This window comes from Stenella coeruleoalba (genome assembly GCF_951394435.1).
Source record: "Stenella coeruleoalba genome assembly, chromosome: 20".
Taxonomy (NCBI): Eukaryota; Metazoa; Chordata; class Mammalia; order Artiodactyla; family Delphinidae; genus Stenella; species Stenella coeruleoalba.
In genome coordinates, this window is record NC_137166.1 from 56,469,796 (window position 1) to 56,497,793 (window position 27,998).

At 40.2% G+C, this 27,998-nt stretch overlaps 1 protein-coding gene across 5 annotated transcripts; it reads left to right on the forward strand.

Moving 5' to 3' along the window:
• Positions 1-1,208: 1,208 nt before the first annotated feature.
• Positions 1,209-27,998, forward strand: ZNF582 (zinc finger protein 582). Of its 5 annotated transcripts, XM_079908828.1 has the most exons (6): positions 1,209-1,506; positions 2,807-2,895; positions 4,511-4,637; positions 4,889-4,984; positions 24,465-25,262; positions 27,715-27,998. In XM_079908828.1, exons 2-6 carry the CDS (start codon positions 2,887-2,889, stop codon positions 27,735-27,737), a joined length of 1,053 nt encoding a protein of 350 aa, XP_079764954.1. In that variant the 5' UTR covers positions 1,209-1,506; positions 2,807-2,886; the 3' UTR covers positions 27,738-27,998. The 5 variants fall into 5 exon arrangements, with proteins under 5 accessions (XP_079764954.1, XP_079764953.1, XP_079764950.1 ...); XM_079908827.1 differs by lacking the exon at positions 27,715-27,998 and having other exon boundaries at positions 24,465-26,675; XM_079908824.1 differs by lacking the exons at positions 24,465-25,262; positions 27,715-27,998 and adding an exon at positions 13,126-15,630.

A 27,998-nucleotide genomic window follows, 5' to 3' on the forward strand; every position in this document is an offset into this window, starting at 1 on the left:
CAAAAATATCCTGTTCATCATCAATCTTTAGCAACAGATTTATAATCAATGAGATTTCTGCCTGAATCAATTACTACCATGATGGTTGAAAGATATTTTCTAACTCTATCATTCCTTCTACATTTACTAGTTGGAATTCTGTAAGTTCTTTCTCATCTCATTAATTCATCATTTATTTTAGTATGGACATATGAAATATTTTGACTAATACTGCTACTCTAATTATATTGATGCTTCAATTGTCCTGGTTTTGCCCACAGAAGCCCCCTTCAAGCTGAATCCTGAAGAATATGCGTCAAAGAGCTTTGACAAACATATACATCCATGAAATCATCACCTCAATAAAGATATGGGAGGTTTCCATCATCCCCCAAATTCCTCTTCTATTTCTTTTCTGACTTTCCCTGGACCCCTGGACCAAAGCAACCACTGATCTACTTTCTGTCCCTACAGTTTTGCATGTTCTAGAATTTCACTTTAAATAGATCTATGTGCAGCTTAGCTTTCAGCCAAAAACTCAGGGAGACTCATGCATATTTCTGGAGCTCTTTGTCAGAGTATCTCCCTCCTTCCTCTTCCTTGCTCTTCCACGCTCTGCTCGGCAAATTCCAGTTACTTCAGTTTCCCCAAGTTCTGTTGTCTCACTTTAGTAAATCTGTTGCGCTGTGCTTGCGTTCCTCCTTCCTGCATTGTCTGGAATATGCCTCCAGGGAGAAAGCCATTGCAGCTGTAGGAACTCATTTATTCTTCCCTCTCTTGGGGATCAAAGTCTTGGGGATCAAAGACGAGAAAAATTCTGTCATATACCACTTTTACACAGCCACACGCAAACGTGTACCTGGCGTTTAACGGTCCCAGTCACACACTGAACGACCGGGTGAGAACCGAACACGGCGCGCCCAGTCACAGTCACACACACTAAACTGCAATCAGCGAGACAGTCACACGCAGACAACGGGCCCAACAGACCGACCCTCACACTGCGACTCAGGGAACCCAACACGCTCTGCCGTAACCCCGACAGCCTCCCACGCACACAAGCACCCCGCCCACCCGAAGCATCGCGAGACGCGGCCTTGCGGTTTGGTTCCAGCCTTTAGGCCTGGAGACTACGTTTCCCAGAAGAGACTGCGGCGCTGGCCCAATCGCGACACATCAGCCGAGGGGCTTTGTGCGTCTGCGCTGTCTTCCGGCTCCCGAGTCCGCCGGTACGGAGGGGGAAGCGCACCTGGGGCTGCGCGGGGCGCGACCACGGGGGCAACTGGACCCGAGGAGGCGGCAGGTGAGGGGCTTCGGAGCTTGCCAAGCGCTCTGGAGTCCACGCAGGACTGAGCGCCGCGGCCGGGTGGGTCGCGGGCCTGGGAAGAACCCGAACGTCTCGCTTCATCGTCAGTCTGCGGCTTTCCCGGCTCTGGACTACACTTCCCATCGTCCCCCGCGGCGCGCGCCCTGCTTGCGCCTCCTGTCGGCGTCAGGGCTCATAGCCCGGGTCCATAGACCCCTTAGGTGGGTGTGTCTGTTGGGGGAGTCCCCACCTCCAGAAAATACTTACGGATGTTTTGCATTTATTCTTACGCGTGCTTTTTAAAAGATCTGGGGCGAAGTCTTGTTTCATGAGATTGTCAACGAGTTGCAAGACCCCAGAAGATTTGGAACCACTAGTTTAGAAGGAGCAACTTGGAGACAATTTAGAGGATCTTGTTGAAAATTTGTCCAACCGTGGGGAAGTGGTTGAATAAATCACTAGCCACCGCTGTAATAGACTATTTATAGATAATACAAATAATGCTTAAAAAAAGTGGTCATAAGGAAAAAGTCCTACTACATGATATTAAGGAACACTTATCATTATTTCATTTACACATTACATTACTTAGAATTAAATATTTGTAACATGCCAGGCACTGTCCTAAGCTCTTTTATAAAATACTGCGGTTTTACTGATGAACTCAGGAAGTGGTTAAATGGCATCATTGTTAACACTTGGTTGTTTTCCATTCCAGTTTTGGGTGTTTTTTGGGGGGGGGGTGGTTAGCCTGTGTGTCAGTAGGTGGGTGGGTTTGACTTCTTTTGCTGAATGTTCTCTTGTTGTACAAAGTGTCCAGTTGTGAATATATTTGTCAGTTGATGTTGTTCCACATCATTTTTGATAGTTGCTTGGCATCCATCATACGGCTGTGCCAAAAATGATTCAACTACTTGCCTACTTGTGAACTGTTAGGTACTAATCTTTGGTTCTGTTTTTTCAGCAAATATTGTGCACACAGTTTTGCTCACTGTTGTATCTCTGTGCAGGGACACGTTTATGTGATGATAATGGAGTACGGGGCTTGCTCCATCTAATTTGCCCACTGCAAACATTTGTTGACTCAGGCAGGGTCCACGAAATTGTGTCTGCCAGGCCTTATGTATGGCTGTAAGGTTCTTTGTGAGTTAGGAAGTTAGGGTAAGAGCCAGGGAGACTTCCGAAGGTGTTACATTGTGGGAATGAGACAGTTAAATGCTTTGGTTCTGGGAATGTTTCATTGTGGGCTGGGCTGATGCAGATCAGGCAGGCTTTGCTCCCTGGCCTAAGGATGGCCTTCCTTGTCCTTGGGACACCATCCTTAGTCACTGGACCAGGTCTGAGCATCCCCACCTCAGATTTGCATCAGTAACAGGGTGGAGCTGGGTAAAGGCCACAGTTTGTCCCAGCTCCCTCTAATTTGGGGGGATGGGGAGTAAAGGAGGTGGGCATTTGTCACCGTGGCATTCTGGGAGCTGTGAAGCAAGCCTAGCCTCTCATGTTTGCTCTTTCCTCCCTCAGCTCTGCCATCTCAGGACTCTGCCCTTCCCTAAGAGAGAAACCAGGAGGAGGACCCATCAACCCATGAAATTTTGACAGTCATGTCCCTTGTGAGTTTTAAAATCATATAAGTATTTTCTTTCCTTATCCTGAAGCTTCCCACCTGGGTTCCATCCAAGACTCTGGTTCTCAGAGGTTCCCATTTTAGGGAATAAAAAGACCAGGCAGGGCTTCCCTGGTGGCGCAGTGGTTAAGAATCCGCCTGCCAATGCAGGGGAACGGGTTCGAGCCCTGGTCTCCGGAAAGATCCCACATGCCGCGGAGCAGCTAAGCCCGTGCGCCACAACTACTGAGCCTGCACTCTAGAGCCCGCTAGCCACAATTACTGAGCCCATGTGCCACAACTACTGAAGGCCACGTACCTAGAGCCTGTGCTCCTCAACCAGAGAAGCCACTGCAATGAGAAGCCCTCGCACCACAATGAAGAGTAGCCCCCACTTGCCACAACTAGAGAAAGCCCGCACGCAGCAACGAAGACCCAACACAGCCAAAAATTTAACAAAAATAAAACTTAAAAAAAAAAGACCAGGCAGCTAGTACCCTCTCCCATAGCCCCATCCACTCTGATCAGTGCCCACACGGATTCATTCTGTATAGCATTCCACCTCTTCTGTTGGCTTGGTATTTTGCTGGGAGGCCAGAGGGAGAAGAAATCCATTTCCTTACACAAAAGGAGAGCATCTCTTATAGGAACTGAGGTTTGATGAAATGGTGATGGCTACTGATGAGGGATCGCACATAAAAACACAGGGAAGCTGGTATTGGTTGGTCTCAATTTCAGTGTGGGAGGTGACATCTCCTGTATTGGCAACTGGGTGTGTAACTGAAGTTTATCTGGGAATCTAGGAGAGATTAAGATGCCAGAATTAAGGTCCAGTTTGGAGTTGAACAGAGCACTGGAATCTTGGTTATTCTCCATCAGCTTCTTGAGTTTAAAAGCAAGCAAAGTGCAGAGCTGAGGACTGAAAGATAGATAGATGGATAGATGTTCAAAATCTGGATAGTCATAGTTTTGGAACAGCCTTAAGAGATCTGACCTTGGAGACCTCTGCATCCAAAGGAAGAGAATGGTTGAGTCAGTTATTTCACTTGATAGAAAATTGTACAGCTAATAATCTTCACTGAAGATTTTTCTCATAAGGAAAAATGTTTGTGATAACGCTTTCACATAATCATGAGCCTACATCTTGAAGCAATTCTTGACTTAAATGAAAGTTCTGTTTTCTAAGATAGAAAATATTTTTTAATAAAATATTTTGGGGTAAGTCTACCAAAAATTGTTGGGTTTTGTTGTTGTTACTCCATAAATGTACAAATGATAGGTTTCACATTGAGAATTTATCATATATCAAGGACAGAGTAGGCAGTGTGCTTGATTATACTGTCACAACTGAGAAACTCCATTTGGCTGGATTTTAATTTTCATCCCAGAACTGAGTACAAGAGCTTTGGTTTGTAGTAAAAAGGGAAGTTCAAGAATATTTGAACATCTCTTTTACCTGTGCTCATCTTTTCCTGTCACCTGTTCACATCTAAGGCCTCCAGCCCCAGCCTTCTTTTTCACCAGAACACCCCGTTCTTGCAGAGACCTCCTCCATCTCCTCTCGCCCCAGTGAAAAACATTTCCTTGAAATACACATGTAACATACCTGCCTGTTGTTCCAGGGTTCAGACTTGTTCAGGGATGTGGCCGTAGTCTTCTCCCAAGAAGAATGGGAACAGCTGGCGCCTGCTCAGAGGGATTTGTACAGAGATGTGATGTTGGAGATCTATAGCAACCTGGTCTCACTGGGTAAGGCAATGTGGTCAGTTTGGAGGTTACCCCTGGGCACATCTCTTCCTTCTTACCAATTTTGGGGTGTCTTTTGATTGGTTAAAGGGTAGCTCTATGGCCTGAAGCTACATCTTCCTCAGCCTTCAGGTGACTCACATATTCCCCTGGCCCGTCCTGCAACTGCCTCTCCTGCTCGATAACCAGGCCCTAGGTCTGAATTCTGGGGCCCCGCACCGTGACTGCATGGCATGTTTTCTTCTCACATCCAGGTTTTGCCATTTCCAAACCTGATGTGATCTCCTTCCTGGAACAAGGCAGAGAGCCCTGGATGGTGGAGAAAGTAGCAACAGGAGGCCAGTGCCCAGGTGAGTGAGGCATGTGTGGGGAGAGAGAACCCACTGCAGATAACTGTCTAGCTGGCTGGTGAGGAGGCAGTCCTTTTGAGTTAGAAAATTTTCCTTCCAAGTTGCCAAACTCAGAGGTCTGGTCTCAGTCATCATCTTCCTTAGCTTATCATCAGCATATGACAAAAGTGGTTGCTCCTTCCTTCCTGAAACATTTATGTATATCTGGGTCATCACTACCTCTTGTTCTCACCTACCTCATTAACCATCCTCAACTTCCTTTGTTGGATCTTCTCATTTTCTGTAAAAGCTGGAGCACCCCAGGGCTCAGACTTGGGCCTCTTCTGTTTATTTCCATTCCCCAGGACCTTCTCCATGACCATGCTATACGTACCACTCACACCTGTGCTGTCTAATGTGGAGCCACTGGCCACATGTGGCCATCGAAATTTAAATTCATTACAATTAAATACTTTTGGGGTGGGGGGCATGGCGCGTGGCTTGTGGGATCTTAGTTCCTGGACCAGGGATCAAACCTGAGCCCCTGGCAGTGAAAGTATGGAGTCCTAAGTACTGGACCGCCAGGGAATTCCCTACAATTAAATACACTTTAAAATTCAGTACCTCAGTTGCACTTGCCACATTTCAAATGTTCCGTAGCAATTTTGTGGCTTGTGGCTACAGTATTGGACAATGCAGATACAGAATATTTCCATCACTGGAGAAAGTTCTTTTGGACAACACAAATTATTACCTTCACATTCAGCTTCTCCCTTAAAACTCCAGATACCTATATCCTACAGCTTTCTTATCAACTCCACTTGGATGTTCACCAGACACTTTGAGCTTAAGTCCAAAAGGGAGTCCTTGATCCTTCCTAACAAATATACTCTTCCCCCTTTCTTCTGCACTTCAGTAACAGGGGACTCTATTCTAATTGCTCAAGTCAAAAACTGCTGAAGCACCCTTGACTTTTCTGTCTCACACATGTATTCATTCTGTCAGGAAATCCTGTTCACTCTGCCTTGAAATATATCCAGAATTTAACCACTTCTTACCAACAAACAACACTGCTACCACCCATGTCCCCAGCGCCACTTGGACTACAGCAGTAGCCTCCTCCCCGTGCCTCTGCCTGCACTGTTGTCCACTACAGTGCATTCTCCACACAGCAGCCGGACCGTCTCAAAACTTCAGTGAAGGTGTATCACATTTCTGCTCAAAACCTGCCCACAGGGCTTCCCTGGTGGCACAGTGGTTGGGAGTCCGCCTGCTGATGCAGGGGACACGGGTTCATGCCCCGGTCTGGGAAGATCCCACATGCCGCGGAGCGGCTGGGCCCATGAGCCATGGCCGCTGAGCCTGCATGTCCGGAGCCTGTGCTCCGCAACAGGAGCGGCCACAACAGTGATAAGCCCGCGTACCACAAAAAAAACAAACAAACAAAAAAAAACTGCCCACAACTTCCCATCATTCAAGAGGAAACCTAAAACCCATACCATGACCTAGAAGGCTCTGTGTCTGTACTGTAGCCATCAGCCACACATGCTGTTTCAATTTTAACTAAAATGAAACATAGAATTCCATTTCACAGTCGCCCTAGCCACAGTGCCAATGCTGAGTAGCCATGTGTAGCTAGTAGCTGCCGTACTGGAATAGAATAGAACATTTTCAGTATCACAGAAACTTGTGTTGAACTAAGTTGCTCTAGAAAATCTGCCCTGCAGCCTCCACTCTGATTTGATTTCCTACCACCCTCCATGCTGCTGACTCGGTTATAGCCACACAAGCCTCTTTGCTGTTACATTAACATAGAGGTTGGCAAATATCTTGTTTAAAGGTCCAGACAGTTAAGCGTTTCAGGCTTTACCCGCTCTGTGGTCTCTGTCGCAAGTACTCAGCTCTGCCATGGGAGCACGAAAGCAGACAATACAAGTATATGCATCCTGGCTTTGAAACATCAAGCGTATTCCTGTTTCGAGGCTTCTTCCCTTGCTGTCCCTTCTGCCTGGGGTGCTCCTGTTCTGGATGGGGGATTTCTGAACCTCAGTGGTACTGACATTTTGAGTGGGATAATTCTTTGTTGGGGCCAGTGTGGAGGGGGTGTCATTCTATGCATTGCAGGATGTTTAGCAGCTTCTCTGGCCTCCCAAAAATGTCTCCAGACATTGCCAAGTGTCCCCTGGGGGGGCAAAATCTTCCCGAATTAGACCCAAAGTTACAGTGTGACATGAGACCAAAATCATGTCCATAAACAGTTTCTGCAGCATTCAAGAGAATTTCAAATGGGAAGCTAAGAACTAAGCGTTACTGATGTGGTAGATTCATCCACGTTGAAGTGGTAGTTGGCCCGTTGGAGTGAGTGAGATCAGGGGTGGAGTGAACATGGGGAGAGAAGCTGTGTGCTTCCGTGTAACCTAACATATTTGTGGTTCCGAGAATTAGGACATGGGCATCTCTGGGAGGCCATTATTCTTCCTACCACACCTGAAATGTCACAGAACAGATTTTTTTGCTTTTGTCATTTGAGTTTTGACAGCATGTGTTTGTTTGAGGTGCTCAATTTGTTTACTCCTTAGATATGTGGGTTTGTGTCATATTTAAAGAGAACTTCACCCTCTGAGGTTATGAGTCTCCTGTGATATTTTTCTAGCTTATTTATGATGAAATTTATGATCCATATGGAATTTTTCCCAGTGTAAGATGTGATTTCATGTTATTTTCCAGATTATTATCCACTTATTGAAACAGCATTTATCTCTTCACCACTAATGTATAAAGCCACCTTTGTCGTCTGCTTTATCACCTCTGTATTTGGATCTATTTTTGGACTTTCTGTTCTAGCTCATTAATCTCTCTAACCATGTGTCTATACCATTATGGTTTTAATTTATTAAGAGTTTAAATGTTTTAAATACCTGGTACAATTAGTACCTCTTCATTCTTATTTTTCAGAGTTTTCCTGGCTAGTCTCATTTACTTTTCTATCCAAACCCTAGAATCAGAATATTTGCTTTCAAAAAAAAAAAAATCATGCAATTTTTATTACTGCGATCACTGTAAATTTATAGATTAATTTAGGAGAAAACTGATTTTATTATGCGGAGTCTTCTATTGAAGAACACGACAGGTTTTTCCTTTCATTTATGTCCATCCCTGATTAAGGTTTTAACATTTTCTTCATATAGATCTTATATGTGTCTTATTACATTTATTCCTAGGTAGTTTATATTTATTGCTGTTACGGGCATAATCTATAATATAGACTAATATGGCATTCATCCATTTTATACTCCAACTGGTTATTTTTTTATATATGACAGAAGCCATTCACATCTTCAGATGAATTTTGTAGCTAACCCAACTTACTGAATTTTCTCATTGTTTATGACAGTTTTTTATGTAACTCTCTTGAGTTTTCCAAGTATTCAATTATATCATCTGCAAATGATGATAATGTTTTTACATTTTTATACCTTGCAGGTTGTTTTCTCTTGCCTGATTAGGATGCTGATTATGTAGTACCCGCAGAACACTGTTAAGTGGGGTTTTACGTACTAATCTTGTTCTTGACCTTAATAGGAATATTTTTAGTGTCTTTCATTAAGCATAATATCAGCCATAGGAATGAGATAGGGGTATTTTCTTAGGTTAAAGAAGATCCACCTTTTCATATTTTATTAAGTGTTTTTTCTTTCCATCTATAAAATCTGCATTATATGAATAGGCTTCCTAATACTGAACTCCTGATACTGAATACTGAATCTAACATTCAAGTGTTGCATTTCTTGAGCCAGTTGTGGTCATTTATAGTTTTTATGGAAAATGTTTTAAAATTTTTTTAACTTATGGTAAAATATACATAACAAAATTCACCTTATTAAAATGTATATATAGTTCATTGGCATTTAGTACATTCACCATTATCTAGTTTCAGAATATTTTTATCACCCTGTGATATTGTGATTTATAATAAGAAATATATATTTGTTCTTCATCCCTGTTTTTTGGCACACAAGTCTTAAAACCCTTGGAATCTCCAGAGTCATATGTGTCGTCTTATATGCTAATTAGATGACTGGTGGCTGGGGTCTCCTGGATAGCTTCAGGATGGGGGCTGGTTGAGAGGGAAACCAATTATGTGATTAAAGGGTTGGAACTGTCAGCTCCACCCCCAACCCCAGAAAAGGGGGTGCTGGAGGTTGAGTTAATCACTGATGGCCAATGACTTGATCAATCATGCCTACGTAGTGAGGTTTCCATAAAAGTCCCTGAAGTATGGGGTTCAGAGAGCTTCCAGTTTGCCAAACACATGGAGGTGCTGGGAGGGTGGTGTGCCCAGAGGTGGTATGGAAGCCTTTCCCCACATCTTGCCTGATGCATCTCTTCTGTCTGGCTAGTCGTAAGTTACATCCTTTGTAATAAACTGGTAATATAGTAAGTAAACTGTTTTCCTAAATTCTGCAAGCCATTCTAGCAAATGATTAAAACCCATGGAGGGGGTTGTGGGAACTTCCATTTATGGGGGGTGGGGCGCTGGTAGGGGCAGTCTTGTGAGACTGAGCCCTTAATCTGTGAGATCTGCAGCAAGATAGTGTCAGAATTGAATTTGTAGGTTGCCCAATCAGTATCTACCAGAGAGATGGAGGGCTGCTTGGTGTAAGCGAAAAACCCACACACATTTGGTGACCAGAAGTGTCAGAAGTGAAGTGTGGAGAGTAGAATGGTGTTGAGAAGTGTGTTTTTCCTAGATATACCCCAGAAGGAAACACATACCCATTAAGCAGTCATTCCTCATTCCCCCTCCCCCCCAGTGCTTGGCAACCACTAATCTGCTTTCTGTCTCTATGGATTTGCTTATTGTGGATATTTCGCATAAATCATACAATATGTGGCATTTTGTGTCTGGTTTCTTTCACTTAGTGTGATGTCCTTAAGGGTGACCCATAATGTAGCATGTGACAGGATTTCATTCCATTTTAAGGCTGTATGTATATGCCACAATTTTTTAAACCATTCATCTGTCAATGGACATTTGGGTTGCTTCTACATCTTGGCTATTGTGAATAAAGTTGCAGTGAACATGGGTGTGCAGATATCTCTTTCAGATTCCGCTTTCAATTCTTTTGGATATATACCCAAAAGTAGAATTTCTGGATCATATAATTCTGTTTTTAACTTTTTAAAGAGCCACTATACTATTTTCCATAGTGACGGCACCATTCTCCATTCCCACCAACAGTGCACAAGGGCTCCAATTTCTCCACACCCTATCAACACTTTTTTTTTTTTAATAGTGGCCATCCTAATGGCTGTGAGGCAGTATCTCATTATAGTTTTGATTTGCATTTCTCAAATGATTAGTGATGTTGAGCATCTTTTCGTACGCCTGTTGGCCATCTATATGTCTTCTTTGGAGAAATGTCTATTCAAGTCCTTTGCCCATTTTAAAATCAGGTTATTTGTGTTTTTTGTTGAGTTTTAGTTCTTTATATTGTCTATTAACCTCTTACCAGTAATATGGTTTGCAGATATTTTCTTCCATTCTGTAGGTTGCCTTTACACTGTGTTGATTTTTTTCCTTTGATGCACAGAAGTTTTTAAGTTTGATATAGTCCCATTTGTCTATTTTTGTTTTTGGTGCCTGTGCTTTTGTTACCATATCCAAGAAACCATTGCCAGATACAGTGTCATGAAGCCTTTCCCCTATGTTTTCTTCTAGTTTATAGTTTTAAGTCTTAGGTTTATAATCCATTTTGAGTTATTTTTTTAAATGTTGTATAAAGTAAGGGTCCTGCTTCTTTCTTTTGCATGTGAATATCCAATTTCCTCAGCCCCATTTGTTGAAGAGCCTGTCCTTTCCTCATTGTGTGGTCTTGGCATCCTTGTTGAAGATCATTTGACAATATGTATATGGGTTTACTTCTGCGCTCTCTATTCTGTTCCACTGGTCTTTATGTTTTCCTTTATGCCAGTACCACACTGTTTTGATTACTGTAGCTCTTTAATATGCTTTGAAATCAGGAAGTGAGAGAGGCCTCCAACTTTGTTCTTCCTTTTCAAGATTGTTTTGGCCATTTGGGATCCTTTGAGTTTCCATATGAGGAAACCAAAACATTTTAATGCTAAGTCTATACATAAGATTTTTAGACATTATTTCATTTGTTGTTAAAAACAGTAACTACTAATGCTAAATAATCAGCTTCTAAAAAAACTGCAGCAGATCCTATCAGGAAAATATAAAAATAATACAGAGGACCTCATTATTATGTTGCTATTTTGCAACTTTACATGAAGTAGAACAGAAGCCAGAAATTAGAAAATTAGTACTATCTTTGTATAGTTATAGCACAATATATGATTGGAGATGGCTTAATCCAGATGAGTGCAAAGTGCTCATGGAATAAACACTGTACTCTGACTGCCATAAATCAGCAAAACTCAACTGTGTCTGATGTCTGTGACAGAAAATATGGCATTTTGGAGAGAGGAGTGCTTTTAATGGCATGTCCTTAGAGGCAGCAGTTTTTTTCACATTGCCAAAAAGACCAAGTAATGTGTTATCACTTTAGTTCTTAAAGCCAGATTTCCATTAGAGCATAGTTACATTCCCAAACTAATTTTCTTCTGTCCACCAGGCTGGCTTTAATATTCCATGGTCCACTGCAATCTTTTGGTCCCTTCTTTATAGGATGGCAGCCAGATGTTGCTAACCATTGAGTAGATGGACCACCAGCTCATAGGTAGCCATTATAATGGATGTGTTTGGAATCTGTCTTAGCACAGTTGTTAGAGCACAATAAAGAGACCCGTAAAGAGAGCTTCCCTCTTCAACAACCAAACATGGTGTCTGAAAAAATACCTCTACTTTTTGCTCTTTTCACTCTTTTTGTTCTTACAACTTCACGTGGTGCAAATTTTTGAGGCGACAGCAGCATCATTCCCAGAAAATTGATACTTCTTTCACAGACTTTTCATCATCTTGCATTGTCAAAGTAATCTTTTATTCCAGTAGTTTTTGCTTAATAATTTCACAAAAAAACCAATAGTGGTCTCTGATATGCTACCACAGGAAGCAGACGTGCCCCTATAAAGTCCCCTTTGGCCTTCTGTCTGTAACTTATGAATACATTCAAAAGCACCCATTCACTTTTCCCCATAGTTCCTTGCACGAAGCTGAAACCAATTCTTTATTAACCAAATGGGACTGATTTCTGTGACTGCAGTAAAACGGACCACTGTATGGAAATCATGTACCAGGTAGAATCAAGATCAAATACACCATTCAGCCTTTCCTTGCAGTTTGAATAACCAGCAAAGAATATTGCTCTGGAAGAGGCCACCCCTATTAAATTTGGGCCTAATCTTCTAAACAAGGAACAAGGCCCTTCTTTTTCCAAGGACACTTTTAGGCAGTGGAAAAGTCCAGGAGAGACTGGTCCAGCTGACATTAGCTCTAGCCACGGTGTTCAGCTAAACTTCAGAGACAAAAAGCATTACAGCAGAAGGCCACAGCTGTGTTATTACACCTTCCAGTGGACATGTGAAAATAGCCCTCCTATAACACCACATCCCCTGTCAAGCAGATGCACCGTCATGTTCTTCTGGCCAGAGAAGTATCCAGTCACCCCTCTCCATCATTTTAAAAAATCTACTTTATTGAGGTATAATTTATATTAAATTAAATGCATGCATCTTAAGTACAATATTTTAATGGCTACTGACAAATGTATACACTTACATGACCACCGCCACAGACAAGATAGAGAACATATTTATCACCCTGAAAAGTTCCCTATGCTCTTTCCCACACAGTTGCTCATACCCCCCCAGCCCCTGGCAACAAATGATTTGCTTTCTGTTACTCATATGTGTCTTTTCTAGGGTTTCATAGAAACATTCATTTTTTAAAGCCATGGCTCAGTGGTGATTCTGATCCACACTAACATTTTAGAACTACTCTTATAATCTCTCTGATTACCTCATTCATCTTTATTTATGGTATTTCCTCTTTCTCTGTTCTACTCCATTTTCTAATTTCTTAGTCACATTCAAGAGCTTACAGATATTATCCTGAGTCTGAACTTTCCAGTTTTTACTATAGAAGTTACTTTTTCTGGAAAAGGAAAAAACAAATACATACTTGTTTTGTTCTTTTTCAGTATTGGAGTCCAGGTATGATACTAAGGTATTATCTCCAAAGCAGCACAGTTATGAAGTACAGTCACCCCGGTGGCAGATAATGGAAAGCCTTACAAGTTATGGTTTTGAGTGCTCAAGTTTCCAAGATGATTGGGAATGCAGAAGTCAGTTTGACAGGCAAGAGGGAAATCCAGATGGACATTTGAGTCAAATGATAATCGATAATGAAGAAATGTCCACTTTTGACCAGCAAGCATCCCTTACTTTTTATCAGAAAATTCATATTGGAGAAAAACCCTATGGATATAATGAATGTAGAAAAGACTTCTGGCAAGAGGACTTCCTTATTAATCATCAAGGGATTCATACTAATGAGAAACCCTACAAATGTAAGGAATGTGGGAAAGCCTTTAAATATGGCTCACGACTAATTCAACACGAGAATATTCATTCTGGCAAGAAACCGTATGAATGTAAGGAATGTGGAAAGGCCTTCAATTCTGGTTCAAATTTCATACAACATCAGCGAGTTCATACTGGTGAGAAACCTTATGAATGTAAGGATTGTGCAAAGGCCTTTAGTCGAAGCTCACAGTTGATTGAACATCAACGAATTCATACTGGTGAGAAACCCTATCAGTGTAAGGAATGTGGCAAGGCCTTCAATCGGATCTCACATCTTAAAGTACATTATAGAATTCATACTGGTGAAAAACCCTATGCATGCAAGGAATGTGGGAAGACCTTTAGTCATCGTTCTCAGTTGATTCAACACCACACTATTCACACTGGCAAGAAACTCTATGAATGTAAAGAATGTGGGAAGGCCTTTAATCAAGGCTCAACTCTTATTCGACATCAGAGAATTCATACTGGTGAAAAACCCTATGAATGTAAGGCATGTGGGAAGGCCTTTAGGGTGAACTCACAACTTAAGCAACATCAGAGAATTCACACAGGAGAGAAACCCTACCAATGTAAGGTATGTGGTAGGGCTTTCAAACGGGTCTCACATCTTACTGTACATTATAGAATTCATACGGGTGAGAAACCATATGAATGTAAGGAATGTGGGAAAGCCTTCAGCCATTGCTCACAACTGATTCAACATCAGGTAATTCATACTGAGGAAAAGCCCTATGAATATAAGGAATGTGGGAGGACTTTAAATCATGACTCAACTACCATTCAACATCAGAGAATGCATAATAGAGAAACACAAGTGAATTTAATAAATGTAGAAAAACCTTCCATCAGCACTTATCCCTTATTAATCATCAGAGAATTTATGTTAGCAAGCAACCATATGAATGGAAATAATGGGAAGAGTCCACTAGCTTAGGCTAATCACAACTTACTCTTTTTATCTTGGAGAAAGACATGAAGAATGTAATGCAAGTGAGAATTCCTTTATTCAGAGTTGTCCTTTATCCTGAGTAATAAAATTCATATTGAAGAAAAATTATACGGATGCAAATTTTTTAGACCATGATTGTCAAAGACGAAAAGGTTGGAAAAAAATTTTGTCTCTAACACACACCAGAATCACACTTTCTCACCACAGTGTAATAATTTTAACAATAGCCAAGTGTGAATTTTATTGGAAATTAAAAAGAAAAAAAAAAAAAACAGCCGAATTACTCTTGGGTTAACAAGAAACTAAGGAATGCAGTTACCATCAGTGGTAATGAACAGAATGACAATGAGAGTTTTTACATGTCAAGAAATGTGTGATGTGGCTGAAGTTACTCAGAGGAAATTTTATGGCCTTTAAGTATATGCAAAACATGAAAACCTGAAAGATAGTACTCAAATATACTAAATGTACTATTTAAGAAGCCAGAAAAGAGAATACCAAACACCCTGATGATGAATAAATGAACAGAAAACAAAAACAGAAAATGATGAAATAGAAAGTGGTTATCCTACAATAATCTCATTTTTTATTTCTTTCTGATCCAAGAGTAAACTAAATTTAGGAGACTGTTTCTTAGTTTCCAGGTTGTTGTAGATTATCTTTTATAATATCACAGACAGAAGGGGTTGGTTGCCTACCTAGCAGCCATACCCAATTCCCATTCCTATTGGCAACATCTGTGTCTTGTCTTAGAAGCTGCAGATGTCACATGCTAATTTTCAGCCCACTTTGCAGCTCAAGATGGCCCAGATGTTCCAGTGTATGGCCAGTATGTTCTAGGGATCTACAGGGCCTTCTGGGAACAATCTTCCTCATTCAGAAGAGACAGATACATTAGGAAGACTCCCTCCTCTTTCATTTCTTGCTTTTAAACATTTTCCTCCGAGAACTTGATGCCTGGAGCTGCTGCAGCCATCTTGGAACCAAGAGCAGAAAAGAAAGGACCTCAAAGAAGCTGACCCAGCACCCTAACACTGAGCTATGAGGCCAATTTGGAACTGTCTCTTAGATGCCTTGTTATCTAAGAAAAATAAACCTTTATTGCTGAAGTTACTTTTAGTTGGACATTTTGTAAACTTGAGCTGAAAACATCCTAAGTGATGTAACTTCAAATTTTATTTTATTATGATTGGTAAATGTGGCCTGAAAGTATCTACTTTTTTGTATTTAGCATTTTTCTTTGTGGCTAAGTACAGGATTGATTTTTGTATATGTTCCATAACATTGAAAAATAATGTATATTCTTTTTTGGATACTAGATTCTATTTAAGCAGTAGATTATAATGATAAAATTCTCCACATTCTTATATAATTTGGTATACTGGATCAGAATTTCCTAAAATTGAATTTTTTAACCACAATCTTGAATATCCAAAGATTTTTTACTTTATGTTGTTTGACCTATAAAGACATATAACTTAACCCCTATTTAAGAATCATACTTTTATCACTAAACAATATCCTACTCTGCTAAGTGTAGGGGTCAACAAACCAAATCTGGCCTGCTGCCTGTTTTATAAATAAAGTTTTATTGGAACACAGTCATGTTCATTTATTTACATATTGTCTACAACAGTAGAGCTGAGTGGTTGCAACAAGGACTATGGCCACAATGCCTATTTATTTCCTATCTGGCCCTCTAGATAAGAAGTTTGCCAACCTTGGCCTAGTATAATCCTTTTGGTATTTTATTTCCATACTGTGTAACACTAATAATAATGATTTATCCTTGTTTACTTGGTATGTTTTTGCCCATCCATTTATTTTCAACCTCTGTCGTTTTAGTTATTTCTTATAAAAAAAATATAGCTAATTTTTTAATAACTCAAAATACAAATTTCTTTTTCTGTAGGGAAATTCACTTTTTTTTTTTTTTTCCGGTACGTGGGCCTCTCACTGTTGTGGCCTCTCCCGTTGCGGAGCACAGGCTCTGGACACGCAGGCTCAGCGGCCATGGCTCACGGGCCCAGCCACTCCGCGGCATGCAGGATCTTCCCAGACCAGGGCGCGAACCTGTGTCCCCTGCATCGGCAGGCAGACTCTCAACCACTGCGCCACCAGGGAAGCCCCACATTTTTATTTAGTGTAATAACTCCACCTTATTCCTTTCATTTTACTTTGTACTATTTATGTTTTCTTGGTCTTTTCCTTTCCTTATGTTCCTTTTCTCTTGCTAAATTGGAACTTCCCACTGTGCTTAGGGTAGTGGTTATCTCCCCATTCTTAATCATTATTGGGCAGAATGAGAGCACTATTATACTTTCTAACCCATCGTTAGTTTTCTTTGTTACTGTCCTCTGAGAAGAGACCATCCTTGCTTTCTCTTTCCCTTCCTTCACAGCCTGTTCTTTAATATTTCCTCTGTTTTGCTAACCTAATGAAAACTCATAGTTTTACTAGTTTTACTCTTATTTACAGTAAGTCCCCTACATACGAACGAGTTCTGTTCCAAGAGCATGTTCGTAAATCCAATTTGTTCATAAGTCCAACAAAGTTAGCCTAGGTACCCAACTAACACAATCGGCTATATAGTACCTACTGTAATAGGTTTATAATACTTTGCACACAAATAATACAAAAAAAACAAACACAAAAATAAAACAGTTTTAATCTTCCAGTTCAGTACCTTGAAAAGTATTGTAGTACAACAGCTGGCCCTTCTTACCAGTTTCATCACCGCTGCTTTTACGCTTCCAGACATCCTGGGCTTAAAATAAAGATACTGTGCTACTGTACTCTACACAGTACTGCATAGTAAAGTACACAAAAGCACAACTACTTGGAGAGGATGCATACACATGACAATGTACGCCAGACACATGAACTAACGTGATTGGATATGCAAATGCATGTTTGCATCTTTGAAAGTTTGCAACTTGAAGGTTCGTATGTAGGGGACTCACTGTATTCGATGCTTATATTACTTACTGCCAGACCCATTCATGATTTCCATTTAAACTTAAATATAGTATTCAGAGTAACATTCATTGCTGGCCACTGTTTTTTTAACTGTTTTCCCCTGTCTTGAGTTTACAGATTTATTTCAAATGCAATTTGGTTAGACTATTTTATTGAGTATTTATGTTTATCTCAATAAATGTTACATAGTTGGTATTCTCTGAATCCTTATATGTCCAAAAGAGTTTCTTGGACCTTCACAAGTTATATTTTTGGTTAGTGGAATGTTCTTGGATTACAGTTTTTTTCTCAGTAATCCAGAGATGTCACTTCACTGAATTCTGGCTTCTGATCTTCTAGAAGAGGAACCCAATGCTAGTCTGTTTATTTTAGCTTATGGGGATGTATTCATTTCCTGTTGCTGCTGTAACAAATTATCAAAACCTCGCATCTTAAAAAAACACACATTTATTGTCTGGAGGTCAGAGTCTGAAACAGGTCTCAGTGAGCCAAAATCAAGGTCTTGACAGGGCTGTGTTCTCTTCTAGAGGCTCTATGGGAGAATCTATTTCCTAGCCTTTTCAGCTTCTGGAGGCTACCCACCACCTTCCTTGGTGTGGCCCGTTTCCACCTTCAAAGCCAGCAGTAGCCAGCTGAGTCTTTCACACATTGCGTCATTCTGACACTGACTCTTCTGCCTCCTCCTTTCTTTTCACCTTTAAGGACCCTTGTGATTATATTGGGCTCATCTGGACAACCCAGGATAATCTTGTCCTAAGGTCAGCTGATTAACAACCTTAATTTTATTTGCAACTTAATTCCCTCTTGCCATGTAAAAACATACCCACAGGTCCCTGGGATTAGGACATAGACATCTTTGGAGGGCCATAATTCTGCCTACCATAGTAACTGCTTCCATCCCAGCATTTGGCAAGAGTTTCTTTCTATCCTTAGAATTCGGGAACTTAGCAGGATATGTTTAAATATCTCATGTCTTTTTTTTAGCCCAAGATAATTTTCTTCTAAATATTGTTTATTACTTCTCAATTGTTCTATTTTATTTCTGCTTAAAAATGTTTAATATTTTGAATAAGCAGTATATCCTCATGATTCAAAAACTTGAAGATGTAAAAGGGATGCAGTAACAACTAAAGTGTGAGATTCAACCTCTTTATGCTAACATCACTTTTAATATCAGTAATTGTAATTCCTCAAAACAACCTTGTAGTCAGGTTTTCTTTGTAGGAGAAAAAATAAGACAGATGTAGAAAAGTGACTTGCTGAAAACCACAAACTACAAGTGACTTGTAGAATGTGAGTGGTTGAGTTGGTATTTACAGTCAGATCTCTGTGACTCTAAAATTTCCTTCCATGAAATACAAGGCCTACAGGGAAATGTTCCTCTATTTATTCCAGCCCCATATGGGTGGAATCAAGGTGGTAAACTCTTTAGAGAAAGCAATATCAGAGATAGCAGACATTTGCTTCATGACATCACAGAAGCCATGAGGCCAGATGAAAACAAAACTATATTAAGGGATAGAAACTCTGAGTTCTGGGTCTGACTCAGGGAGAAACTGCTGCCTTGGGCAAGCTTCGAGACCTTCTGAGGGAAAGCGTCCTTCCTCAGAGAGTGGGCAGACCAGGCCATGCATATTGTAGATGAGCGCTTCAGGATGGGTAACGCTAATTCTGCAGTCCAAGGCTTCCTGAATTTCTGCAGGTACATTCCAATCAGCAAAAGGAAATGACTAACTGTGGTGTTTGGGGCAGAGCCAAGACAGGCCGTACCATACTATTGATAAGAAATTGTTTTGAACAAACCCATCTTCATGTTTTAACATTTTAGGCTGATTTTGAATTTTTCTCTATAATAATTTTGAGTTTATTTAATGTAAAAGTCATGTTTTTATCATGTTTTATGTTGTTTGCGCTTTGCTGCAGAACTTCAGGGTAATAAGAAATTTGGAGTTATTACCCTATTTGTAAAGGGGGAAAGCAAACCTGGAAGCAGTTATCACAATCCCACAGGCAACCTAACAGAAACCCACATTCATGGTATCTTAAACCTACACAGTTTCTGAACAACTCCGGTCACACTGATAGACTGAAGGAAGGTTGAGAGTCACACCAACTTTTCACACATAACCAAGGCCACACATTCTAAGACCTGCGGTCACACACAAAGACACGTCACATACAAAGCCCTCCACGTCGCAGAATCCCATCCGCCACCCACGCAGAGGCAGGTGTATCCACTCACCTGCCTCTCCCCACCCTCAGTCACTGGCACCGTCTTGGGCCAAACCTCTCACGTCACAGACCCACAGCCTCCCCTTTGTCACAAACAGGCTGCCCCACAGCTCATACCCGGAGAAGTACGCAGGACAGGTCATGGCCCACAGGCACAACTCACGGAGAAAGATTCGGTTCTGGGCGGTCATACGAGGCCAAGGTTGAGGAGATGGAAGACCGGGCTCCAGCTTGACCAGAGCGACGCGCCGAACTACACTCCCAAAAGCCAACTGCGGCCGGGGCCCAATCACGGTCCGGGTTTGTCTTCCCAGCATTCTTCGGGCGACCGGCCCTCCCGCTCTGGACTACATTTCCCAGAAGGCACTGCGTTGGGGCCGCTCTCGGATGCCTCCTTGTTGTCCAACTGAGGGGCCCAAGCTCCCTGGAGTTTATAAGCGGGTTCGTCCGCGGAGCCTTCGCGCGTTTTAATTCCGGGCGATTGTTTCCACGTTAGAGCGGGTCGACGTTCGGCTCCGCCCGGAGCCGGGTCCGAGCTCTTTATGGGTGGCGGGGAAGGTATTTTGGGGGTTCGGGGGTGGTGATGGGATGACCAAGTTCTGGCTATCCTGCCTCTGGACTACGTTTCTCAGAGACCATGGTGGCAGGGAATGTGTCCAGCCACAAATGGATCCCAGCGTCTTTTCCTTAAAGATACTTAATCTGGGATTCGTAGACCCCACAAACCACTTAAGGTTTTGTGCAGTTTTGCTTTTTTTTTTTTTTTTTTTTTTTTTTTTGCGTTTTCTCTTAGGAATAGGACTATAGTTGTATGGATTCCCAAAGTTATCTGAGCCTTCCTCAGTATATTGTCAAAAAATACCAGAGCCGGACAGAATCGAAAGCTTCTCAAGGCAAACTTTATTCAGGAATTATTGCCATAGGGTGAGACACCTTTGTCCATAACTGGGCTCCATTCCAAATACAAGAACAAGTGGGGATTTATAGTGAAGGGGGGCGGTGTCACTGGATATACGGTTACTAAAAAAGAACCATCAAGGGTAAGAGGGAGTATCTGGCTAAAAGGACTTAATAGGATTCTTGCTGAGGGCTGGCGAGAGTGATGAGATGTTAAGGATGGGGACGGGTGGTGGTGTTCTTGATAAACTGACCTAGGGGAATTCTTCCTAAAACTGGACTAAATGGGTGAAGGACAGAGCCCAAGACTGGGGCCTAGAGGAGCCTGACTAGAGTTAGTTCAGGGAGAGAGACAGAGAGAGTGTGTGTGTGTTTAGAGAAAGAAAGATAGAGACTGACTGACTGATATCCATTGATAAATATATCTGATACATGTCGATATAGATATCACTCTATATATACAGATGGTCCCCAACTTACGATAGTTCAGTTTAGGATTCTTTCACTTAGCAATGGCGTGAAAGCGATAATGCATTCAGTAGAAACTCTACTTTGAATTTTTAATTTTGACCCTTTCCTGGGCTAGTGCTATGCTCTGTGATGCTCTCATGATGCTGGGCAGCAGCAAGTTGCAGCTCCCAGGCAGCCAGGAGGTTATAAGGGTAAACCATGGATACACTTACAACCAGTCTATTTTTCACTTTCAGTACAGTGGTCAATAAGTTACCTGAGATGTTCAACACTTTATTATAAAATAGGCTTTGTGTTAGACGATTTTGCCCAACTGTAGGCTCATATAAGTGGTCTGAGCACGTTTAAGGTAGGCGAGGCTAAGCTATGATGTTCAGTAGGTGTATTAATTGCATTTTCGATTTAGAATATTTTCAACTTACCATGGGATTATCAGGCCATAACCCCATAGTAAATTGAGGAAGATCTGTAGCTATAGATGTGTGTATATATACATACAGGTTTATATATACATATATATATATATATATTTGCTAATCACTATGTAGCAAGCACTATAATATAGTAAGCACATAAGTCAATCCTCACAGCAACACTTTGAGGTACATAATGTCACCTATCCCATTTAAAGATTAGAGAACTGAGGCATGGAGAAGTTAAGGATACTGGTGCAGCTGCCCTTCCAACCCCAGCAGTCTCACCCTGTTTAGACTCAATATATGTATACCACCTCTCAGAAATTTGGAACCACTAGTCTAGAAGCAGATTCTGGGAAAGACCTTAAGGTCTTATCTAAAAGGAGTGCCCTACAATCAAGAATGACTGGGCAAGTAATAGACTTACATGTGAATCTCATGTCCATTCATGTGGTGGATTACTCTACTGTTAATAAAAATTATGTTTGAAGAATTTTTCAGAACAAGGGAAAATGTCTGTGGTAATGTTAAACATTCACAATGATGTACGTGTTCTCAAAAAATAATTGTATTTAAATTGCACTGTCAGAAAGAAATTTGCCGATTACATTCAAATACTTTTTTAAATGAGTAAATCCATGGGTGTTAGGTAAGTTATTTAACTAGTATTGGACTCAATACATTAAAGCTATCTGAGAAAATTTTTTTATAGTGCCCTCTTTCCCTTTCAGAGGCAAATTTGCCCCTCCCCTTAGGGTCATGTGGTCACTTAGCTCTCAAAGTCTAAAAATGTTGGTTTTTCTTATCAGGATAACCACAAAGATGTGGCCATCAACTCCACTTAAGCAGAGTGTGTGTGGGTGGCTAATTCCCTCCCTCTCCTCCCACACATAGCCACCCAGAGGGATGTGTACAAACTGGAGAACGACAGGAGTCTCAGCTGTTGGTTAAGACCGTCCTCTCATAATTCACTATCACCTGAGCATCATGATTCCTCCATCTTGACCCTCCAGGGAAGTGCTAAAGTGTTTGACTGCATTTTGGAAGCAACAGTTTGAGATTTGTAAAGCTGGAAATAGGTCTGAGTTACTTCTGAAACTTCACCTTCCTGATTTTTCAAGGCATTCTCTTTACTTTGCTGTATCCATGTCCCCTCAAGGGATTGGGCATTTGGATAGCAATAGCATGACCAGGTCCCACTCATTTTCCTACATGGAAAGTTTAGCAATTCTAAGCCAAGTGTGATCGATTGTTGGAACAAGGGAATAGCTGTTGGTGGTGAAGAGACAGCAGCCTAGTAGCTGAGTGAGGAAGGGGTAAGCCATTGTAGGGAAAAACAAACAAACAAACCTCACCTGTTTGGCTTTCAAAGGTTTTCCTTCTAAACTCTTTTCTCAAAGGTTTACAGAGAAAATGAGGCTCCTTTCACATGCGATCTTAAACTGACTTTACTTTTGTCTTAGGGCACAAGCTAAGCTGCAAACTTAGCTTGACTCCAAAATATGGTGGCTCAACATAAGAATTTATTTCCTAGACACTGAGTGCCAGCACCTTGAGCTCATTCTTCCCAGCTTCCAGAACTGTGAGAAAAAATTTTCTGTTGTTTATAACTTACCCAGTCTGTGGTATTTTGTTACAGCAGCCCAAATGGACTAAGACACCTGACATGGGTTTGGGCAAAAAAGACACACACACACACACACACACACACACGATCACCTGAACTAAAGTTAGGATTGGTACTCAGGGCAAACCAGCTTCAGTATTCTTTGTGCTGGTAGCTCAAATTTCCTTAGATTTTTGCCTGTTAATTCTGGGCTATTTTTTTCAGATCTTTGATAAAGATTTTTTGGTGTAAGTTTTATTTTTTAAATGTGTTTTTATTGGAAGGGTTGCTCTGGCTTATCTTCTCCTGAAATCCTGTTTTTTTTTTTTCCTAATTTCTTAAGATCAGTATTAAGACTGTGTATGTGTGTGTCTTTTTTAAATTAGGAAGGTATTTAAAGATATAAAATATGGGAAATGGGTGCTTAAAAACTGTTAGAAGGGTAACAGGAGCTGGCTCTCCAGAAATGCCTTCCAGAATGTGGCAACACTGAATCTTTGGAAGATGTGCTACCTCAGCCACAGCCAAGATGTAGAGACACAGGAGCTGCCACTAGGACCACCACCTGCAAGTGCACACTGCCTTAGCTATGATCTGGGATCAGAAAGTAAGGTGATGAAGCCACCACCACTGCTGCTACATGTACTTTGAAACTGGAGTGAAGAGGCCAGCAACAACATTTTGATAGCCAAGGCAGCAGAAAATGTTGCTTCTATCATCTGAATTTCACACAAGTGTGCCTAAAGGGTGGAAACTTAGTTCCCTTCAGAGTCCTCAGTGCCAGGAGCTGGAAAATTACTTTCCCAGCCTAAGTAGAGGAAGGCCAACTAGGAGGCGGGAATGGATACTGAATGCCAGTTGACAAAATTAACTACAGTCACTGTACTTTCAATTGCTAGAATTTCTATTTAGTTCTTTGTCAGTGTCCTTTGCTTGGTTTGTTTTCCTTTCAGCAGTTAAGATTTTTGTTTCTTCCTTGATCTCTTGATGCATTTTAAACCATACTTATGTTCTCTCTCAATATATGCTGCTGTCTTGTTCTTGCTCCTGGTTTGGGCTTGTGCACTTCTCCTTGGCCAAGGGCACCCAACCTCATCCTGCGTGCTGCCCTGATGAGGTTGTGTCTGGTCCTTGCAGCCAGGGGGGCAGCTCTTCCAGGTCAGAGCCCACCTAGTATCCCATCAATGTTTCAAGCATGCATTGCTGATTGGCTGGATCCTTCCAGCTAAAGCAGGAACTCTGGGGATTTTGGAGAACAGGAACTGCATAGTCACATTTGGGAGCTGTATGGAACACTTACTTTTTTCATAAGCATTATTTTCAGTTTAAAACTATTTCTACTAAAGAAGCTCTAACTGACACCAGGGACTAAAGCATCTCTGCTTTTTCATTATTTTTCAGATCAGGTATCCCAATGGGAGAAAATGGAAAAATTTATAAACAAAGATCCTGAGAACCCCAGTTTCCAAGATGACTGGGAATGTGAAGGCACATTTGAAACATATCACAGAAATGAGGATGGAAGTTCCAGTCAAGTCATAATCACTCATGAAGAAATACCTGCTTTGACACAGCAAACATCCCATAACCTGCTTCATAACATTCCACCTGGAAGTAGACCCTATGTGTGTAATGAATGTAGAAAAGGCTTTTGGCAGAAGAAATGTCTTCTTAGTCATCAGAAAATTCATGCTGGTGAGAAATCTTATGAATGTCAGCAATGTGGGAAGGCTTTCCATCGCCGTTCCTATCTTCCTCAACATCAGAGAACTCATAGTGGGGAAAGACCCTATGAATGTACAGAATGTGGAAAGGCCTTTGGTTCTGTCTCACTCTTTACCAGACATCAGAGAATTCATACTGGTGAGAAACCCTATGAATGTAAGGATTGTGGAAAAACCTTTGTTCGGCTCTCACAACTTAACGTACATCACAGAACTCATACTGGTGAAAAACCCTATCAATGTACTGAATGTGGAAAAGCTTTCAGTTACTTATCACTGATTATTAAACATCAGAGAATTCATACTGGAGAAAAGCCCTATGTCTGTAAGGAATGTGGAAAGGCCTTTAGAGGTATCACCCAACTTAATGAACATCAAAGAACCCATACTGGTGAGAAGCCATATAAATGTAATGAATGTGGAAAGGCCTTTGGCCATCGTTCATATCTTCCTCAACATCAGAGGATCCATACTGGTAAGAAACCTTACAAATGTAAGGTTTGTGGGAAAGCCTTTAGGCAGGGCTCACAGCTTAACCACCACCAAAGAATTCATACTGGTGAGAAACCCTATAAATGTAATGAATGTGGGAAGGCATTTAGGCAGGGCTCACAGCTTAAACAACACCAGATAATTCACACCGGTGAGAAGCCTTATGAATGCAAGGAATGTGGGAAAGCCTTTAGTCAGTGCTCACAACTTACTCGACATAAGAAAATTCATTCCTAATGTATGTAAGAAATGTGGGAAGGCCTTCGGGCACTCTCCTCTTCCTCAACTTTAAGGAATTCATGCTATGGAAAATCCCCATAAATAAGTGAAGCAAAGACTTCACTGGTCTCATCCCTCAAGGAACATCAGGTAATTATGTACAACCTTGTGAAATGTGGAAACGCTTTTTGGTTCAACTCATGTTACATTCATCAGCAGATTCATCACCATCACATTCAACATTAAAGATCATATTAATATGATAATGTAGCAAAGCTTCCCAACACTATCTATCAATCATTAGTAATTGGAAAATTCATGCTGGCTAGCAACCATTAAAGTAGAGAAATTTTGGAAACCCTTTAGTTTAAGCTAATTCTAACTTACATAAAGAAAGCAAAAGAGAAAGTAATCCTGTGAATGTCAGGTATGTGGGAAGTTCTTTAGCCATAAGTCTCTTATGGCTAAAGAAAATTCATATTTGAAGAATATAAGTTAAAAAAAATCCCCATTCATCATTTACTGTGCATCAGAAAATACACAGTGAATAAAACACCACACATTTAAAAACAACAGTTAAACATTTAACTATCAAGTTGAGGAAGGTGTGGAGAAGTTTGTAACCAATCATATAGGGCTATAGCTCAGGTAAAAATGTAATAAGTTAGACATTAACAAAATATTTATGTTACATACTACCTAATATTTTCTCCTTCAGTGAAACAATGAGAGCAAGATGAAGCGAATGAGCAGTATAAAACAAAACCCGTGGGATGTGACCATATCTATACTCAAAGTTACTACTTTAAATGCATTTATAGATAAGAAAACTACAAACAATGTAAATAATAAGCAAACCAGAGACCTCGAGAAGGTAGAAAATGAACATAACTCACCAAAAGACAGAATTAAGAAAAAAATTAATTGAAATTTAAACAGAGAAGTAGGTTTTATTAACCTTGAAGCCTTTTCTTTAAAAAGAAAATATAAACACTTATAAATTTCGTAAAAGTATGCTACAGTATTGTTAAAAACGAGGATGTAAACAAGCAAACAAAAAAAAAGAGGATGTAATAACACACATAAAGAGTATTCAAAAATAAGGTTGAATGCTTTACATTTTTGATACCAATAAATTTCAAATTTATATATACTTCACTTCCTATAAAGAAAAACCTAAGTTTTCCAGAGTTGACTGAATATTAGAAAAGGACAGATTTTATAGGGAATTCACTTAAGTGGTTTTTTTTTAAACTGTAGTATCATCAGTTGTTAAGAGCAAAGACTTACCAAACTATAAGTGTATAGAAAATATCTATGATACAAATTTCCAAGTTTGAAAACATGCAGATTTCATCAGTTCCTTTTCTGAATCTTGCATAATTTCAATAATATAAACAGAAACCAAGATTTGCAGATGTCCTCAACCTCCCAATTACAAAAAAAATGTTGAGTACCTATGAGAGCCAGGTACTTTTCTACATGTTAATTGTGAATTTAAATTTAAAAAGTCATAAGAACTAGCATATTAATATATCTTAGTTTTTTTCTCTTTAAAATGGAAATATTTTAAACCAGTAATATATTCATTAGTATTTTTTAAACTAGAAGATTACTTTTCAGGAATTTAGAAGAACGTATCTATTTCCAAGTTTGATTATCCTTCCACAGTTTACACAGATTAACTAAAAGGAAAAGATTTAAAAATTACTTGATCCTTGCATTGAAGAATGGTATGATGACCTAGGTAGAATCAGAATGTGATACTTAATTATTAACCACAAAAATAAGAACAACTTAGAATCACCTGGACATATGCATTTTCTTTAGAAAATGTGGAATGTCTTCTTTTATTCAGCCTTCTTTAAAATGGAAATTTAAAAAAATGAGTAGAAAGCTACATTTCTCAATTTTTACATAACTTATACAAATGTTTGTAAAGGCTGTCCTTGGAAGAGAATTGAAGAAAACTTTAGCTAAGCAAGTTTAACCTATGTCTCAAGAAGACCAGTTCTAACTATGTCTTCCTCTATATCCAAATGAAAACATTACTTTTGAGGTTTCCTTCAGTCAAGTATAAAAAGGAAGATTTCATAATATCAGTGTTTTGCTTTATTTTTAAAGTTTGTATTTAAGCATCTCTGAAATCTTTAAGCATGAATCTTGAAAGAACTGCTTGCAGTCCTAAAATGTATTATTTTGTTTTTGTTTTGTAGGAAATAATGTTAATAGTCCTTGAAATATATGCTTCTTAAATTCCTCTGTTACATCGTGAACGACATCAATATAATTTTTCTTCTTTTTGCTTTAGTCTTCCAACCATATATATTCTGTGAAAATTTCTAAACAGAGAGAAAGCAATATTCTCTATTTCCAACTTTTGTTAGGTTTTAGGATAACTGACAAGATCAGAATGAAGTCATTACAGCAATCAGTTATTACTGTTTCAGTTATTCTTGATTTGTGACAACTGTTCTTCACTATACCAACAGAATGTTTA